The sequence below is a fragment of the Cricetulus griseus genome, chromosome 2 (assembly GCF_003668045.3).
Source record: "Cricetulus griseus strain 17A/GY chromosome 2, alternate assembly CriGri-PICRH-1.0, whole genome shotgun sequence".
Classification (NCBI taxonomy): domain Eukaryota; kingdom Metazoa; phylum Chordata; class Mammalia; order Rodentia; family Cricetidae; genus Cricetulus; species Cricetulus griseus.
In genome coordinates this window covers 332,654,142-332,672,249 of record NC_048595.1, presented here as the reverse complement: position 1 = coordinate 332,672,249, position 18,108 = coordinate 332,654,142, and the positions used below count along the sequence as shown (strand labels likewise).

The following is an 18,108-nucleotide window of genomic DNA, read 5'->3' as shown; positions in this document are numbered from 1 at the left end:
CCTATGTTAGGAACCTGACAACTGATAAACACACAGGCTCTCCTCAGACAGACAGTGAATGGGGAATGATTTGAAAGGAAGTTGTTTTAGTCTCAGAAACATTCATTGGATTGTGGACTCTAACAAGCATTCATTCACATGTGGTTTTTTTTAACTTTTGCATAATAATAATTAACAATTCTAAGTATTTATGGGGCTCAAGATTTTATATATGTGTGTCCATGTGCATTCAAATGACATCAGTGGTAGGTAGAATTGCCATTACTATATTCCCCAGACACCAGTCAAGCAGAAAGACAGATTCTGATAACCTCTCGTGTGGAAGCTTAAAAATAATCATTTGGTGCTTCTGTAAGTAAAAGTGAACCATTTTGATGGTAAACCAAGCCAGAAGCTACTTAAGTGAAATAAATATAATGCTTCAAGAGCAACCGCAAAACAAAAATAATTGGTTTTACTGATGTCACCCAACAGATCCACCAACATAAATTTTTGTGAAATCTCTTCGGATAAGAATGCTCCCTCTGTCATAAACAGTGTTGAAGAAATTGGACCTAAATTCATCTTCTCTCTCAAGGTTGGTAAACTTGTCATAAAGATGACAAACCAGGAAGAGGAGGAACGAAATAAAGGAGTATAGGATGGGAAGAAAGCAACAGGAGGTTGCAGTGCACCAGTGGCTGTCAGTCTTAAGTGTGCAGGAAGATCAGGAGAGCGTGGTAAAGCATACACGGTTGAGCCTCATCTCGAGTTTCTGACTCAAAAGCTCTGTGGTGACCCTGGAACTGTGCATCTCTGACAAGGCCACAGGCCATGTTGCAGATGCTGCCAGTTTGGGTGTCACTCTTTGAGAACACTGAGGTAGATGACAGATAAGTACAGGAACTTATGTTTAGTTGTGTGTTCTTGGTAAGATCGAAATGATATATTTTCAAAGCAATTATTCAAGATTAACCAGCAAGGCATTGCTACATAGCATTACTGTGGGTGCGTCCATTACACTACTTTATGCCTGGAGACCAGTGTTGTTTGCAAAACTCATCATTTGTACATGGTACAAATAGGGCTTTTGTGCAGTCATGGTGACAACTATCTAACATACTTTGAGCCAATTCAGTGCATCATGACTGTAAGTATTTGTGAATAGGTAACTATTAATCTACAGATCGGAATCAGTTATATGGAGAAATTCAAAGAAAGATACCTTTAACCCCAGAACTTGGGAAGCTGAGCTGAGATTGCTGTAAGTTTAAGGCCAGTCTGGGCCACAGAGTATGATGGAGAGAGACAGATAAATTAAGTTATAAGAGAATAGCTATTTTAGAAAAGAATACTATAGAAACCTTGAAAAGTAAATAGGAATCCACCTGCCTCCCTGAGTCAACACCAGTCCCGTCTCTGTGCATTTCCACTGGTACACTAGTTCATGTCTTTAATGACAAAAGAATCTTGATTTGTTATCCAGATTGTGTTTCAGAAAATGAGGATGGTAACCACATGCTTTATAGGATTTTTAATCAATCCATGATTTTAAAAATTACACTATTAAGAGTGTAAACATCAGCCATTGTATCACGTGTTTTACACACTAACAGCCTAATTCCCACCAGTGAGAACACACAGCATGGGAGCACATGGCCGCTGAATTTTGGGTGATCCTTAATTTTTATGTGAAAATTGATCTTTAGGGAGATTCAGTTCCTTGCCCAAGCCACGCTACTACTCTCCATTCACCTTGACTAGCATCAGGGGTGGTGTTTCTGACAGCATTTGCATCCCCTGTTATTCTCTATATAGGTAACAACAGGAAGTTCTCCGGTAAGCATGGCATCAGTAACCATCCACATTCCTCAGTACACCAAGGCAAAGAACCCACTCCTGTATCTGACTGGGGTGCAAACAGATGAGGTAAGGACAATACAGCTGACCATACAGATAGAAACAACCCATGACTGAAGGGTGATTGTGTCTGCACCTAAAAGCTGAAAAACAAACAGGAACTCTATGCATCCCAGACCCCAACAAACCAGAATCAGACTTCATATTATAAGCAGAACTCTGTCCTAAGAAAACAGTGTTCTGGTGGCTGAAATTATTATAAAAAATCTGTTCTGGGGAGGAGAGGATTTGACTCAGTCAGACCCTGCTAGGAGAAGATACTCAAAAGTGACAAGTTCAGTCTACTGTGGGCACACAGTAGGTCTTGAGAGCTGCAATTAGTAGCTAGTCTTCAAGGAGCTAGATGGGACTTTCACACAGGAGGAGTCAGTCCTAGCTATTCATTTTAGTCACCCAGTTTCCTTTTAAGGAGAAACATCAAGGCAATGGATTCAGAATCTGAAGACAAGGCCAGAACACTGGCATAAAGGTTACAGACATGGGTTCTTCTGTGCAGCCTGAACCAAGAGGCAGTGCCTGACATAGCCATATGTCTTAACATTGGCTCTTCTTCAGTTGAGCACTTAGCAGGTCTTACAGTAGTATGAGTTCTGTAATATGCATAGTAGATTTCAAGAAATTAAAGCCCTAAAATGTTCCAGAGAGAAGAACCTTGAATTGAACCACTCGGTGTGTGTCCTATTTTACTATAAACTTTTTTTTTAAAGGAAAACAACGAACTTTCTTTTTATTTATTTCTTGTATCTTTCACACCATGCATCTCTATCCCATTCATTTTCCTATCCTTTCATATCTACCCTCTGCCCTTGTAACTCCCCCACCAAAATAAATAAACAAATAAATAAAGCTTAAGAGGGAAAAGGAAAAACCCATCACGTCAGTTGTAGTGTGGCATAGTGAATCACACAGTAAACCCTCTTGTCCATATATCTTAACTTGCAAGTGTTCATTGCAAAGAGTCACTGAGCTGGTTCAAGGCTGCTGGTTTCTGCTACACTATCCCTGCTGGGCCCTTACTGGGACTCCTGTTGGTTTCCTGTGTCCTGAAGATCCTACAAGTATGGGTCTGCAGGACCAGCCCCTTGGTCTCATGTCATACATGAAAAGTATTAGCTCATTTTGCATTGCTACAATAAAATGCCTGAGATTAGATTAATTTTACACATAAAGATGCTTATTTAACCCTCAGCTCCTGCAATTCAATGATATGATGCCAGCATCATTTCAGCTTTCCTGAGGGTCTCATGGTAGTTGGTACAAGAGGTGGGGGAAATGGCAGTACATCACCAAGTAGGAAACTAGAGAGGGCCTAGAATTCTGAACTCCCTTTTTTAGGACATCCTTCCAATTAGCCTGCAGACGTTCTAACTGAAACTCAACTCGGAAGGTCCCATCTTCTCTCTACACTGCCAACTTGAAGATCACACTTCTAATGTGTGCCCTTTGAGGAACAAGCCACACTGAAATCATGACAGGCACAGGCTACAAGAAACTGGCCTGTCTCATCAGGTCACATCAGCTGACTGCAATACTTCAGACTTTCCTGAAGCATCTAGCCACTGAGCCCCTGAGAAAGGAGCCCAGGGCCCCTCCCATACCCCACATGATGGCAGGATTTCCTGGCAGGCTGAAAGGAATGGCACTAACCATTTTGCTTTCCACATCTGACGTGGTCTTCTTCTTTGTAGGCTGGTGATATCAGTTGCACAGCAGAAATAAACCCACTAAAGCTGGGACACGAGTCCTTTCCTGTAGCTTTCAAGAGTGAAAACTTCTGGCACACGAAAGAATTGGTGAGGAGATGTCAATGTTCCTGCCGAATTTGCCTTAAGTGATCTGGTATTTGTTGCACCTGGAACCAGGGCTCTTGTTTTAGACCAGCAGTGGACACTCTAGACTGCCCTTTTGCCTTTGATATTGAGTGTGAATTAGGATATATATATATATAGCAAACCGGTTTTCGAGCTCTGGTCAACCATGCACAGCATCAGCAGGACATGTGTGATGTGGCATGGAAGTGAAAAGGGGGCTCCTGGATGTGGAGGATGCAAAAGGGTCAGGGATGGTGAGTAGGGAAAGAGAATTGACAGAAACAATCAGGTAGGAAAACAGCTGGTGGAAAGCAACACTTCCTCTGCTAACTTAAAAAAGGGACTCCCATGTGCTTACTGCCTGTTCCCAGCTCAGCCCTGTTCTGGGGGGAGGGTGGGGTTAGTGTAGTAGCTAGCATGGTTCTTGGCACAGACTCAGTCATCCATCGGGTAAGTAAACAATAAACCCCAAGCAACTTCAGTGACACTGAAGTTGTCCTGGCTTTATTTGCAATTTTTTTATATTGTGATGGATGGAATAAACAGAAAAGGACAAAAATAAAACTTTTTTCTATATGTATTAATATGTAGATGTATATGGATGTTGTTGTATTAGTAAGCCATGTTATTTTAGGCCATAAGCAAGCCAATGTTATAGACCGTGCTTTTGGGTTTTCAGGGTTTGGGGTGGGGGGAGAATATGTGTATGTGTGCAGTGTGTGTTGTGGGAGCATGGTGTGTGCCTATGTCTCTATTCAATGTGTGTCTATTTATATAGTACAGTATGTGTGTCCCTGTGTGTGTGTGTGTGTGTGTGTGTGTGTGTGTGTGTGTGTGTGTGTGTGTGTATGTGTGGTCATATGTTGCACAGACAGGAGTATGAGGCTGGGGCACTTCTCTATTGTACTCTATCATATTACCTTGAGACAGGGTCTCTCACTGCACTGGATGGCCACCATTTTTGGCTAGGTTGGATTGCCAGAGAACTGTCAGGGTTCACTGATCTTTGCACTGCCTCACCCAGCACTGCAGCTACAGACACACATAGCTTTTCATGTGGATGCTCAGGTCCTAATGTTCACAAGTACTCTAATCCACTGTGCTAACTCTTTAGGCCTCATAAACTGTTTTAAAAGCCTTTACTTTTTAAAGCAATTCATTAAAAAATGATATAAAATGTAGAAGAATTTCCCATATACCTCCTATTCTAACATATTCATGGCTTCATCCACCATCGAAGCCCCATGATGAGTGTAGGTTTTGTCATGAGTGACAGACCTACACTAACAGATCATATCGCCTACGCCATAGTTTATATTAGAGCTCATGGTTGGAATTTCAAATATTCACACTGTGGAGTTTAAAATGCATAATGACCTGTGTCCATTAATTATGGCAGCTTAACAGCCCTACAAACCTATGGTGCTGTGTGTATTCACACCTCCCTCTTTCTCCTAACCCCTGATAACTACTGATTCTTTTACTGACATATCTTAATCTAGGAAATTCATTATTATCCTTACATTTCATGACTAAATTATATGACCTGTTGTTTCTGTTCAATAATTTACTTGCCTAGCATATTTCTGATAGTAGTATATTTGAACAGGTTGTATATAGTATAAATAAATAGTATAATGAACAGGTTGTGCCCTTTTGTAGTTGGAATTTTCTTCAGGACACTAACTAGCTCCCAAATAAAGTCGGAGACTTATTACTAATACTGAATGCTCAGCCTTAGCTTAGGCTTGTCCCACTAGCTCTTCCAACTTAATTTAACCTGTTTCTATTCATCTATATTTTGCCTCAGGGATTTTTACATTTCTTTCATTCTATATACCCTACTTCCCTGCTTCCTTTGTGTTTGGCTGACTGGTCTCTCTGGTGTCTCTTTTTCTTTCTCCTCAAGCCTAAATTCCTCCCCCTGTCCAGAAATTCCACATATACCTCCTCCCTCAATATTGGACATTCAGCTGTTTATTAGACCAATCAGGTACCTTAGATAGACAAGGTAAAACAGCAACACATCTTTACATAACTAAACAAATACAACACATTTTTACATGGTTAAACAACTATTCTGCAACACTCTTCTTTTCACATAGTCCTGTTATCTCTGAAGTTATCCATACAAATAGGAAATATCTGGGGAAAAAAAGCTGTCAACTCTCTTTATATTCTGAAACATGATAGCAAAATCCCTTGAAGATAATAATTAGTAATAATTTAGTATAAATACTAGCAATAGCTATAAACACTAATAGAGCTAAGTACCAGTAATAAATACTAATAAACAGATATGAATACTCATATAAATTAATATAAATAATAATAGATATAAATGCACAAACAATGATATAAGTACTAACAGAGCTTGATAATGCTTGTTACCACAGGTCTTTCTTAGCACTATTTTATCTTTTTCTAAAGTTTTAGCATTTGTAACACCCATTTTCTCTCTCTCTTTCTCCCCCATGGACTCTGATCTGAAAGGACTGCACAACCACCTCCTGCAGTGACATCACCTGCTGGCTGAAGGAACTTCACCCAAAAACAGAGTACTTTATCAATGTGACTACCAGAGTCTGGAACAGGACCTTCGCTGCTGTAAGTGTCAGCTTTACCTACTGGGTTTATCAAGGGACAGCAAGAAAGCATTCAGCTTCATTGCCAAAAATCTTCCCCCTTTTTTTGATGAATAGCACCCTGCCTGCAGTCAGCAATGCCCAAGCAAGCCAGAGCAACTGTACTCTAGGTAGTAAGTTCACATCCCTTTCCAATGCTTGCCCTGTCTGGCTTTGCCTCAGAATCATCTGGAGAGCTCAAGGGGTCTGCCTCTTAAACGCCACACTAGTCCATAGTATCTATATGAATGGTGCTGAGGATGCCTTTGGAGTCCTTGCCATAAACAACATCTTCTTCATCTCCCTCATGATGTCCCCAAAGCTCTCTTTTTGTAGTAACACCTGAATCAGGATGTCCATGCCCTGTCCCTATTCTTGAGTTCTCGGCCAAGTATGTCATTGATCTTAAACCATGCAAAGATGAATCCAGAGTAAGATTCCATCTCTCTCTATTAATAAACAGGCAGACACTCTACTTTCCTGGTTTAATTCCATTTGATGGTAAACACAGAAAGGATACAACTCTTAGGCCATTTCAACCTCCATGAAAAAGAACACCAAAACAATTGTCAGTGTTGTTTCTCTGTATAGCAGGCAAGAGTAAATCAGGGATTGGGTAGCCATGATTTTAGTATGGCAGGAACAACGTAAATACAGACAACACAAGAAGGGGCAAGCCTCAGCCTACTTGAATCCTTACTGACTGAATGGCTAGCTAACAACTTTTCCAATGCTGGCTCTGAGCACTGACAAATTGTCTTAGTCTGGATCTCCCAGGGATCTGTGTGGCTCTCACTGGATCTCAATGAACTCTGATCCCTCCATTTTCACCATTTCACATCGCAATCATCCCCATTCTCTCAGTTGGAGTTCTGTGTTAGATTAGAGCTCGCCCTCCTACCTTGGCCCTGGAGTCAAAACATAAGCTGTAAGACTGAGTAAAGACACAATATGAAAATAGTGGTGGGAGTTTAGGGAAAGATTACAGAACTGCCAGCTGCATTGGCTCTACAGCATCTAGGACATCTAAGTCCTAAGATGTGATGCTGGAGGCCCCACCACTCTCCCAGATGCTGCAGTTTGGTACTCAGTCTTAGTACTCAGTCTTGGTATTCAGTCTGTCTTGGTACTACTCAGTGGGTTCCTGGCTCCTTAGACCTGAAGACCAAATATTTTTGTAACCAACTTTGCCAAGTGGGAAGAAAAACAGACTTCTGCACATCAAAAGATTGTCGCTCCATCTCTGTGAAAAGTATTTGGGTTTTCTGGAGATTGCTAGAAGCTACAATATTTTAGCCATCAGGCTGTGTGAAAGTGACTCTCGGTAGATTCAGGGCTAGTGTTTCCTTTCTGGGAGCCAAGTTCTTAAGCAGTGAAGAATTTATCCTTTTCCACAATAGTTACAGTTGTTAAATGGAGAAAGCAACCTTCAGAGTTACTGGGTGTCAAGCCCAGCACATCTTTCTCCTCCATGCTAGGTCAACTTTTTACCCTTGCTCTACTTTCATCTATTTTACCAGCCAAGTAGATGCTGCAGTCTGAGCTTAGGGTCTCATTTCCTGGATGGGGTTCACTATGCAGTTCTTCCTGTTAATCCCTTTTCTGATGCAGTGCACATCAGCTTAACATCTCAAGTATCTCATCACACACAGATTGCCCGTCCTCCCCAAAAGGCTGCCTTTTTGTAAGGAATACATTGGTGAATGCTAGCAAGTGTGTTATTCTGCTCTTCTGGGTGTGTGCAGTACAGTATGCCTTCCTCTACTAATTACTATTGCAGAATATTGAGCATGTGTAAGAACAGCCAACTCTGTGTGGGCAGCTATATGATCATTTTAAGAACAATTATTTCCTCACACAGTCTAGCATTCATGTGACTGCCACTTTTTGTTTAAATTCCTACCATTGTCAGAACTTTAAAAACAAAAGGGTGTGTGTGTATGTGTGTGCAGGGGGGGGTGAATGTATGTGAGCATGCATGTATGCTCATCCATGAGCTTATGTGTACCACATGCATGTGGGTACTCTTGGAGGTCAAGAGAGGAAATTAGATCTTCTATAATTGGAGGTGGGAACTGAGCTGGAGTCCTCTGCAAGAGCAGGGAGGGCTCTTAATCCCTGAACCATTTCTACACACACACACACACACACACACACACACACACACCATGTGAATACTCCTAATGTTTCACCTATAGTATATGTTAAAAGATCAGCATTTAGGGTTAACATATGATGTGATCTTCCATCTTGAGAAAATTAAGAATAACCATAGAGTGGGCCAGCAGAAAGGAAACAAATTGCTCACTTTTTGGAAATGCATTCTCTCTTGCTGGCTCCTGGATACAGTCTAGCAAATTACTTCATGAAGATGTTGAATTGTGTGCCCTGGTAACCAGAACAACGGAGTCCTAATAGCCAGCACACATGAAGATGTCTCTAAAGTCTGGGTGTTGCTCTATCACACATCATTATCAGGCCCACAATTTGTGTTGTATAGCAATCACTAACAGCAAGACATTCGGATCATCATGTTCCCACTGAGCAGACTCTTTTTCCACAAACAAATTGATGATGACATGTGAGCTTACTTTATATCCGTACTCATAGCATTAGCACACATGTATGCGCTTATACATCCACCCAGTCAGCATCACCTGATAGAGACATGGGAAATCATTCCTAATGTGATATAACATGTAAGAAGGCTCCAGATTTCTGCAGACAACGTGTATAACTTTGAGATAGTAATATTTTATACAATCGAAGAAGAAACTCAAATGCTGGTGTCCTGTTGATTATGTGCCTTGTTCAGGTACAGGTAAAAGAGTATTATGTGCAATTTTCTTTCATGCATTAAGCATCATTAAATTTATGAAAAATCTCAGTGACAATTTTTTTCCTCTTAAAAACAGGCCTTGTAAGCCTTCTCTTTGAATCATTTTCAAAATTGAATAATGTTCAGAGGTGTTTCCAAAGCTCCCATCTGGGTGCCACCCTGAGTTTTTGGTTTAATTCGCAGCAACAGGCTCCAACTGCTGCACTTTTCAAAGGCTGCTCAGCAACTTCTGATGGGCAGGCTTGGTCCACACAGCGAGTTCAAGCATGCAAAGGATGAGTCTTCAGAACTGGGTTTTCTTCTTGTGACTTTCTGCCAGGAACTAAACAGCCTTAAACCTGCCAGGTTTTCTGTGTTTACTCCTGCAAGAACGCAATGTTTTTATTCTGTGTTCCAGTCGACTTTCCAGACTGTGCAACTGACAGCAGCAGCAGAAATGGATACCCACAACCCCCAGCTATACGTGATCGAGGACAAAACCGTCACGGTGAGTGTGTGCTGCGTGACTCCCTGGGACGGGCATTCTAGTGCGTAAAACATGGAACAGTCATTCTCAACTCTGTGCATCTAGAAGGCTCTGGTGGACATGCTGAAAGCCTGGGCTTTATTAGGTTGAGATGTGGCCAGGGTGGCTGCGACTCAGAAAGTCCAGTGACACACTTGCCTTCTTCTTAGCCCACCATGCTGCAAAGCTGGTTTTCTAGAAGTGACAACCCACCAAATAGGTACAAGCAGAGGGGCTCTGTAGTATGTGTGACACCATGATGACAGTTCATGCCTCAAGTAGCATCACTACCTCTTCATGTGCAGTGAGAAACCATCAGGATCCGAAGCACTGACTTAACTCATGAATCAGATCTAGAGCATTATAAATGAGTTTGTAAATAAGGCATCTATTAAACTTTTTCTAAAGAGTACTTCTTAAAACTAGACACTGTGACATGTCCATTCATGGCCTCACAGTCTAAAGAACTACAAATGTCACCTTTATTTAAAAGGGGGAGTACTATGGAGGATTGTCCTTTTACAGAAGACAAAGGCTGTCTGTTCCTGGGGCTGGCAGAGGCAACTTTCCTCAGCAGTGAGCCTCTGGCTAGCATGTACCATTTTTAGCTACAGCAGGATTTCCATACCCAGCTAATCTGCTGGCAGAGCCCCCAGCATTTTCCTCCCCAAGCTTTTGTTTAGAACTGGAAGTCAATTCACAACTCTGTCCCCAAGGCCAGCTGGACAGTTGGCCTCTGTCCAGTGCTCCAGCCTACAGATCAGTTGAAAAGCCAAGGGCCCCACGAATTCTGGGCCTCTCTCAAAGCCTGGGTTGAGTTCACAGCCCTGCTGTCCCACTCTTGTCCTACGAAAAATGATTCCACACAATAGAGGCTGCTTTTCTGCCTCTGGTTTGGGAACCCTTGTGAAAGCCCACACCCTCTCTGCAGAGGCTGGGCATGGAAACCCAGAAACAGAGCCAAAGGAAGTGCAGGCTCCAAACTCGAACTGCTGTGAGCCTAGTGACTGAAGAAAGCAGTATAGACTGTTCTCAGAGCTGGCTTTAGAAAAATGTAGCATTAAGGGATAGGTAAACTCTACTAAAGTCTTCCTTTCCTGAAAGCAGCCATTGAAGATATTAACTGAAAATTCAAAGTTTCATTTTCACAAATCCACCAGAATTTTCCTTTCCTAGTTTTTCTATATGCAGTACTAATTAAAAGCAGAGACTGACTTCTACTTGTGACTGGGAAATCCTGTAATCCAAACAATAATCTGGATAACCTTTTGAGAAACTCTTGGAACCCAAATAATATATTGGCACACACCTTCATAGGCCCACTTCAAAATCAGACACATGAGGCATTGTGCTCAAGGGTTCAGGGTGATCCAAGTGTCAGATGGGTGGGCTCTGGAATATGACCTTGGTACCATACTACTACACAGCAGTGAACTGCACAAATTCACAGTAACTTCATTGATAAAATTGTTCATTCATAAAAGAACAATTTAGCTTTTCAACACAAAAGAGGAGAAACATAGTCACAGAGCTGGCTTCCTATTTATCCCACCATGAAAAGCAGCTTGCCAGGTGGTGGCAGTGATGCATGCCCTTAATCCCAGCACTAGAGAAGCAGAAACAGGCCAATCTCTTGAATTCTAAATTCAGGGCCAGGTGGGTCTACAGAATGAGTTCCAGGATGGCCAAGGTTACACGGAGAAACCCTGTCTCACAAAACAAAACAAGAAGCAACAAACAAACAAAAACGACAGCTCCTTTGTCATTACAGTTTAACATGGTATCAAGTAAATAAATTTTTGTCCCCCTTTGCTCTGTAACTCTAAGAATATTTTGTGGAGATTCCTCTTCTTAACTAAGAAAAAGAGTATAAAGTGTCACTGGAATGGGGTTGCCATTCTACTCCACTGCCACAAAGATCATTGTGGGACATGGGCATAAAGTCATAAATGTGCCCAAGGACAATGTCATCACTGAAAATGTCAACCTCACCCCTGCAATATTCTATCCGTTCTACTTTTCCAAGTGTGTTATATCAAACATGAATAAGATCGAAATCAGTATTTTAAAAACTGATACAGAGTTATTGACTGAAGGGTTGGATGAGGCTATATTTGCAACCCCTTGCCTCGGATGCTTTGATCTCATTTGATCACACACACACACACACACACACACACACACACACACACACACACACACACACACACAGTGCACCAGAAACTGAAGTCCCTACTTTAAACAATGAAAGCATTTGATGCCTTCAGCTCAGCACAGCCATAAGACAGCAATAGAGCTGAAGAAGATAAAGTAGAAAGATTGTGCATTACAAGTTCTCAAGTTGTCTCTGCAGTATGTTTCATATGATGCTTGAGGGACGAATGCCATGATGACAAGTTACAGCTCCCCTCTAGAACTGTAGATCATATGTATAAGTTATTGAACTGTGTTAGGCCATATTACTTTTCTGCTACATAGATAATTCAGTGTGAGCATGTGTATGCATTTACAGATTCCCCTTATGATAATGAAACCCACTGAGAAAGCAGAAGTACCAACAGGGGTTATAATAGGAAGCATAATTGCTGGGATCCTCTTGCTGCTGGCTCTGGTTGCAGGTTTGTGGAAGGTAAGCAAACTTCATGGCTAAAATGTGGTACTACCAAAGGCCCCTGTGTTGCATGGCATGGAATGTCTTGCCATTGAGAAAAGAAATACAAGGATGTTTTTACTTTCTTACTCAAGTCTTTGAAAATCCAATAAGGACTTGGTTTTTGTTTTAACCTCCCTGTCACCCAGCACCCTGAACATTTTGTTCAGTTTCAAATAGCTATGACAGATACTCAATTTCGTACAATGAAACTTAACTCTCTGGACATAAAGTTCCTCAACATATGGGTGCTCAGACATTAGCCAGCAGCCTCTGCACCAGTCCCTCTAAACCTGCAGGCAGTCAGATGGGCTGCAGATAAATGGGCAACAAAGCAGGTCAAAGGCACATGCTGAGGAAGTCATGGGTGGTAATGTCATTCTTTTTCTGGGCACAGTGCCGTGAGAATAGATATGCTTGTTGGGTAATGATCAAAGGTAACTGTAGTCACAGGGTGGTAACAGGCTATGTTGTCACCTTACAGCTTGGCTTCTTCAAAAGACAATATAAAAAAATAATCCAAAATCCAGATGAGACGGATGAGACCACAGAACTCAACAGCTAAACCCCCGCGACACCACGGCATGGTGGCTGGCGACATCCCTGCTAGGGTTCACTGTGTGGTGAATGGATTTCTCTTACAGTCCAGCTTTAAATAATTTAACAGGGAAACTAGCCTGATAATTTTAGAGTAACTGCTGGTCAGTTGGGGAAGAAGACATTGTGGGTGGTGGTTAGGGCTAGGAAGACCAAAGACATTATATAGAAAGGAAAACAGAGTAATCTCTAGACTGGCTAGTCCAGTGTTTACATGCTAACATTTATTGTGTCAGGAAGATGGGATGTATTTATGCATGACAAGCCTTCAAGAAAATTGTAACATTTTCATATGGGGGGGTGGTAAAGTGCATGGGGAATGCTCTTTTTAATTTAATTAACAGTATCAGAAAAAGTGGAAAGTACCTGATATGTATATAATGCATAACACATATTATGTATGTTATATATTATCAATATAGCATATATAAGTACATATTACATATATGTATATATAAAACTGTGACATAACTTATATTGTAGATAATATATATAATACTGAGTACTTCCACATATATATAACTATATTACTATAATAAATATTAATGTTTGTTAAAAAGAGAGAAAACCAGCATAGATTGTTTTTTTCAATTTATGCTGCTCATCCATGGTTGCCATAGAGGACACTGTTAAATGACAATCTTATTTATAAACTAGTTTCTTTAAAAAAAAAAAAAAAAAAAAAAAAAAAAAAAAAAAAAAAAAGGTTCTGCTATTGCAGGACAGTAATCTCAGCTACCGGAGAAATTAAGACAGGAGTCTGAGGCCGCGGTCTCCCTGAATTGTACAGTGAATTCAAGGCTATCCTGAACAACTTAAGGAGATCCTGTCTAAAAGCAAAAGGTGAAATGATGCTGGGGCATAGCTTAATCATAGAGTGCTCACTTAGCAGGATCTTAAAAAAATAAAACTTACTGCTTTCTTTCAGGCCCTGACTGCCTCTTCTGAGTCCTATCTTACTATAAACATGCTTGAATTATCAAGAGAAATACAGAATATATATATATATATATATATATATATATATATATTTGAAAATAAATATACGACCTACTAAAGAAAACATTATGCTGGGCAAGGGCCAGTTCAAAAGCCAAAACATGAAAATTTACTAGTAACCTATACTGTCTATACTGTTACAAATTTATAGTATAACTGTCTGCTGGGACCATCCCTTGCCAAAGGAAAGGGGGAGGGGCACTCCTTCTAGGAATAGCAAGAGTTCTCTTTCAGTTGATTAGCTAGCTGGGAGGAACCTAGTGCATTTGCTAGAGATGAACAATTTATTTTGCTAACTGCTTCCCATGTCTCCCCTTCCCTACTGCCCTTAATGACAGAAGGGGCCTGCCTTTCTCTCCAGCAGTTATCACTTTCCTTTATCTGCCAGCCCCATCTCCCACACCATGAATCCCAACACACCACCCACACACCACCCCAGGTGTTGGGATGAGAGAGACCCCTGTTTAGTCCACACACCTGTGATTACTCTCCACACTCCTTAGCTTTAGGGGACTGTTTTCATTTGTTGCTACACAAGAAAGAAAACCAAGCCTGGATGTGTAGCTGTAGCAGTTATAAATAAGGGAATTGGAACAGCTCAGGGATTTGTAGATTAGAGGAGCAGCTGAAACCACTAATGTAGGTGTGCCATCTGTGCTTGACTCAGGCAGGCAAAACTATGCATTAAGTCTTTAAACTCTCACTAGGTCAGGCTGGTCGAAAGCCCAAGGTCCTCCTTTTGACAAGCAGCCAGTCATGGTGATGTAAAGAGGCTGCACTCCAGGGAGTTGTACCTTCTCCACCCTTTGCAGCTTATTTCTGAGCCTATACATTCTCCAGAAGAGAGCCAGAAGAAAGGGGTTCAAGGAACAACAGTAGAAACCACTCTGTCACACACTATATGCATGAAGCTTTGGCCCAATCCTTAACCGCTAGGAACTTCATTGTTCTCCTTAGGAAAGGGGAAGTGGGGGGGGGGAGGCTCAGAAGTGACTCAGTGTTAGAAGTTACCATAAGGATTTCCTACTGCACAACATCTGAGAATGGAAACCAGAGAGGTCAGAGGAAAAACAGCTTGCCCGTGTGTGTATGGATGGCCAGGCTCCTGAGTGTCGGTCCAGAGCTAATTGGACCAGTTAGTGGCTTACTTCATTCTTGATAAAGCCAGACAAATGGAAGGGGAAAAGTATTAGCCGTAAATGTCAGGGAGGCACCGCAAAAACAGCTTGATACTCTCTTAGTAGATCCAGAGACCAGTTCTTTTAAGAGCTGTGTAGAGTCAGTGGGTCATTCTAACCAAAATTTTCTTTTAGACTGGAGAAAACAGTCATTAGGTTCATAGAGAATACTTCACATGCTATGTTAGCCTAACACACACACACACACACACACACACACACACACACACACACACACACACACACACACTAGCTTTCTAGTGTGCTTTATCAGTGCCCATGGCACACCTTTCCTTTATTTTACTGCCTTCCTCTCCTCCTACAGGCAGTAAACTGGGGTTATCTACTCCTATACACACAGAGCTTGAGACCTTTGATGAGCCTTGACTTTCAGTTTTTAAGGGGTAAGGCTGGGTTACAACTAAGACCCTGACACAGTCTCTAAACCATTTGTCACACTAGCCCAGGGTCTGTGACCTTAGCAATACTGTAATTTTGGAGCAGGTAGTTCTATGAGGGGAGGGGCTGTCTTGTTCCTTACAGGGTTTGACACAGCATCCATTACCTCTACCAACTCAGGGACAGATTGCATCTTCCCCCACAGTCATGACAATAACAAATGTCCCCATTGAGTCCCATGCCCAGTGTTTACTAAAGGACTCCTGTATTTTTCAAGAAATTTTAAGCAAAGATGAATGTTCTCAAGAAATTATTGGGGGAGGGGTTGGCGGGTAGGCAGTGTTTGAAAGGAAGTTATGTAGTCCATTCAATCATACCTTTGATTTAAAAGTAAGTATAGGACTCAAGAGATGTCAGGTTAAAATTTCCATTTCATAAATGGTATATCACAAAATGTGATCTTAAAAACCTGAGTCGCTTCCTGCTTGGTAACCACACAATTCTATAAACAGCAGCAAGGTAAAATAGTGTAATAAAGATACTGGATTCACTTAAAATTATGTACTGCTCATCTTCACAGCAAACTAGGAATGCCTAACTGAACAGATATTTTTCTAGCTAGCAGTGTTACTTTATAAAACAGTGAAACTTGCCTTTTAACTGTGAAGAATAAAGAAAATGAAAGCCATTTTATGATAGGTGCACAGTGATTACTCTAAATTATAAAGTATAATGTCATACTGTGTCTATCCTGACAAAGCGCTGCAACCTAACATGTGACAATCTCATTAAGATTCCATTAAATAGAAGGTGGGACTCTCAGTAGGGCTCCCAGCTCCTTTCACACAGAACAATTCTGTATACAATCTCCTAGGACTATGTCCTTCATGTACACCCAGGAATGTTCATTTTCATTAACATGGAAGAGTAAACATCTAGAGTTAGAAGATAAACATGGGGGCAAATTTGGGAGTGAAATATTTACCACTTTGAATTTTAAAGTATAAAGATGTAGTCATTGTGTAAATACATATTGTACTGTTTGTACTTGACTTTGGCAACTGAAGCCAAAATGTAAATGTATATATTGCACAACTATATTAGAATTGTCTATTTTTAAAGGAGGAGATTATCTTACTTCACACATGATGATTAGATGAGTAATCTTGGTAAGATGTAATGGTACAGGTTTGAATTAAGTATGTTTTGTCATTTTTCTGTCCACCAAAAGTAAATAAGATGAATGTATTTGTTGTACACCAACTTGGTGAATTTATTTGATTTCTTAGAGACAATCAAATTGCAGTAATTGACATAAATAAAAGCTTCTCTGATATCAAAGCACAAGGACCAGACAGAAAAGCTTTATTTAATTGTAAATTGTTATTTTCATATTCTGTCATTAAATATCATTAAAATTGTTTTGAAAGTAAGCTACTCTATGTGGATTTTTATTACAAAGTTACAAATTTCAATATGTCTTAGGGACTACTTTTGCTTCAGAACACATTCAAGATTCAATTTAAGAAGACTCTGGCTGTCAGTAGCCTAAGTTTCTGGTCTGGTAGAAAATCAAAGCACAGTTAAAACATTTTAATATGAAGCGGGAGGTGACTTAAATGTTAAGAAAAAAATTATACACACTGAAATGAACAAAATGAAGAACTAAAGCTAAATGGACTTAAGTTTGCAGACTGCGCTTGCTAATGCAGAGCAGTCCACTGCAATGCTCAGATAGGCTGTGACTGTGTCACCATCTGTATCAATGATAAATCATCTCCTATTCAGGTATCAGGCATTCCTTCATGGTGAATTCCCACCCCAAAATTGACAGCCTTCTATAGAAAAACATGTGCTTACGAGATAAGCCAGAAGAAAGAACATTTTGTTGTCATTGTTTTTTTTTTTATTTTCTTTATGGAAAGACCTATATTACTTTTTTATTAAAAATGTTAGACAATGTATTTGACCACATGCTTTCCCCTCCCTCGATTCTTCTGGGCCCTCCCATCCCCCTACTCATCCAACTTCGGTTTTGTTTCTCCTCTCCCCACCCCCCTCAAAAAATGGAACAAATAAAACAGCACCAAAACAATGGAATCCATTTTGTGTTGGCCAACTACTCCTGGGCACAGGACTGCCCTGGGGTGTGGTTGACAGATGAAATGACAGTCTATTAACTTCCCAATTCCTGGCAAGGATCAATTGCAAATAGCTTATTGGTCAGAGTGGGCCTTTATGCCCACTTCCCCTTCTCATTGATGGCATTTTAAAACCTGTATTAAAACCATCATCTTTTCCCATACAGATAACTGTACAATAATTTTGTATTTACTCATTTAAAAAAGGTAATTGATTCCTTTTACTGTTCTATATTAGTATTAAAGACTACAAACAAAATTTCTCTAAAAATCTGCTCCTCACCCTTAATTTTTAAATAAGATACCAATTAAGGATTAAACACTAGGTCACATATAAGAACTACTCTAGCCTTATAGAATGGCTATACTAAACTCAACTTTTTGGTTCTAGTCACAGTTATAGGGCTGGATCTACTGCCCTCTGCTGGATGATTCCACTAATTACGACACAGTGGAATAGAGTAGC

General features: G+C 40.6%; 1 protein-coding gene across 1 annotated transcript in view; it reads left to right on the top strand.

The window, feature by feature from the left end:
• Itga2 (integrin subunit alpha 2) overlaps positions 1–13,094 on the top strand; it is a 65,764-nt gene extending 52,670 nt beyond the window's left edge. Inside the window, exons 24-30 of the mRNA XM_035438786.1 lie at positions 475–577; positions 1,798–1,908; positions 3,588–3,692; positions 6,204–6,317; positions 9,571–9,660; positions 12,191–12,307; positions 12,813–13,094. Coding sequence (XP_035294677.1) covers positions 475–577; positions 1,798–1,908; positions 3,588–3,692; positions 6,204–6,317; positions 9,571–9,660; positions 12,191–12,307; positions 12,813–12,893 — 721 coding nt within the window. The 3' untranslated portion in view covers positions 12,894–13,094. The remainder of the gene's footprint in view (positions 1–474; positions 578–1,797; positions 1,909–3,587; positions 3,693–6,203; positions 6,318–9,570; positions 9,661–12,190; positions 12,308–12,812) is intronic.
• The last annotated feature ends 5,014 nt before the right edge of the window (positions 13,095–18,108 follow it).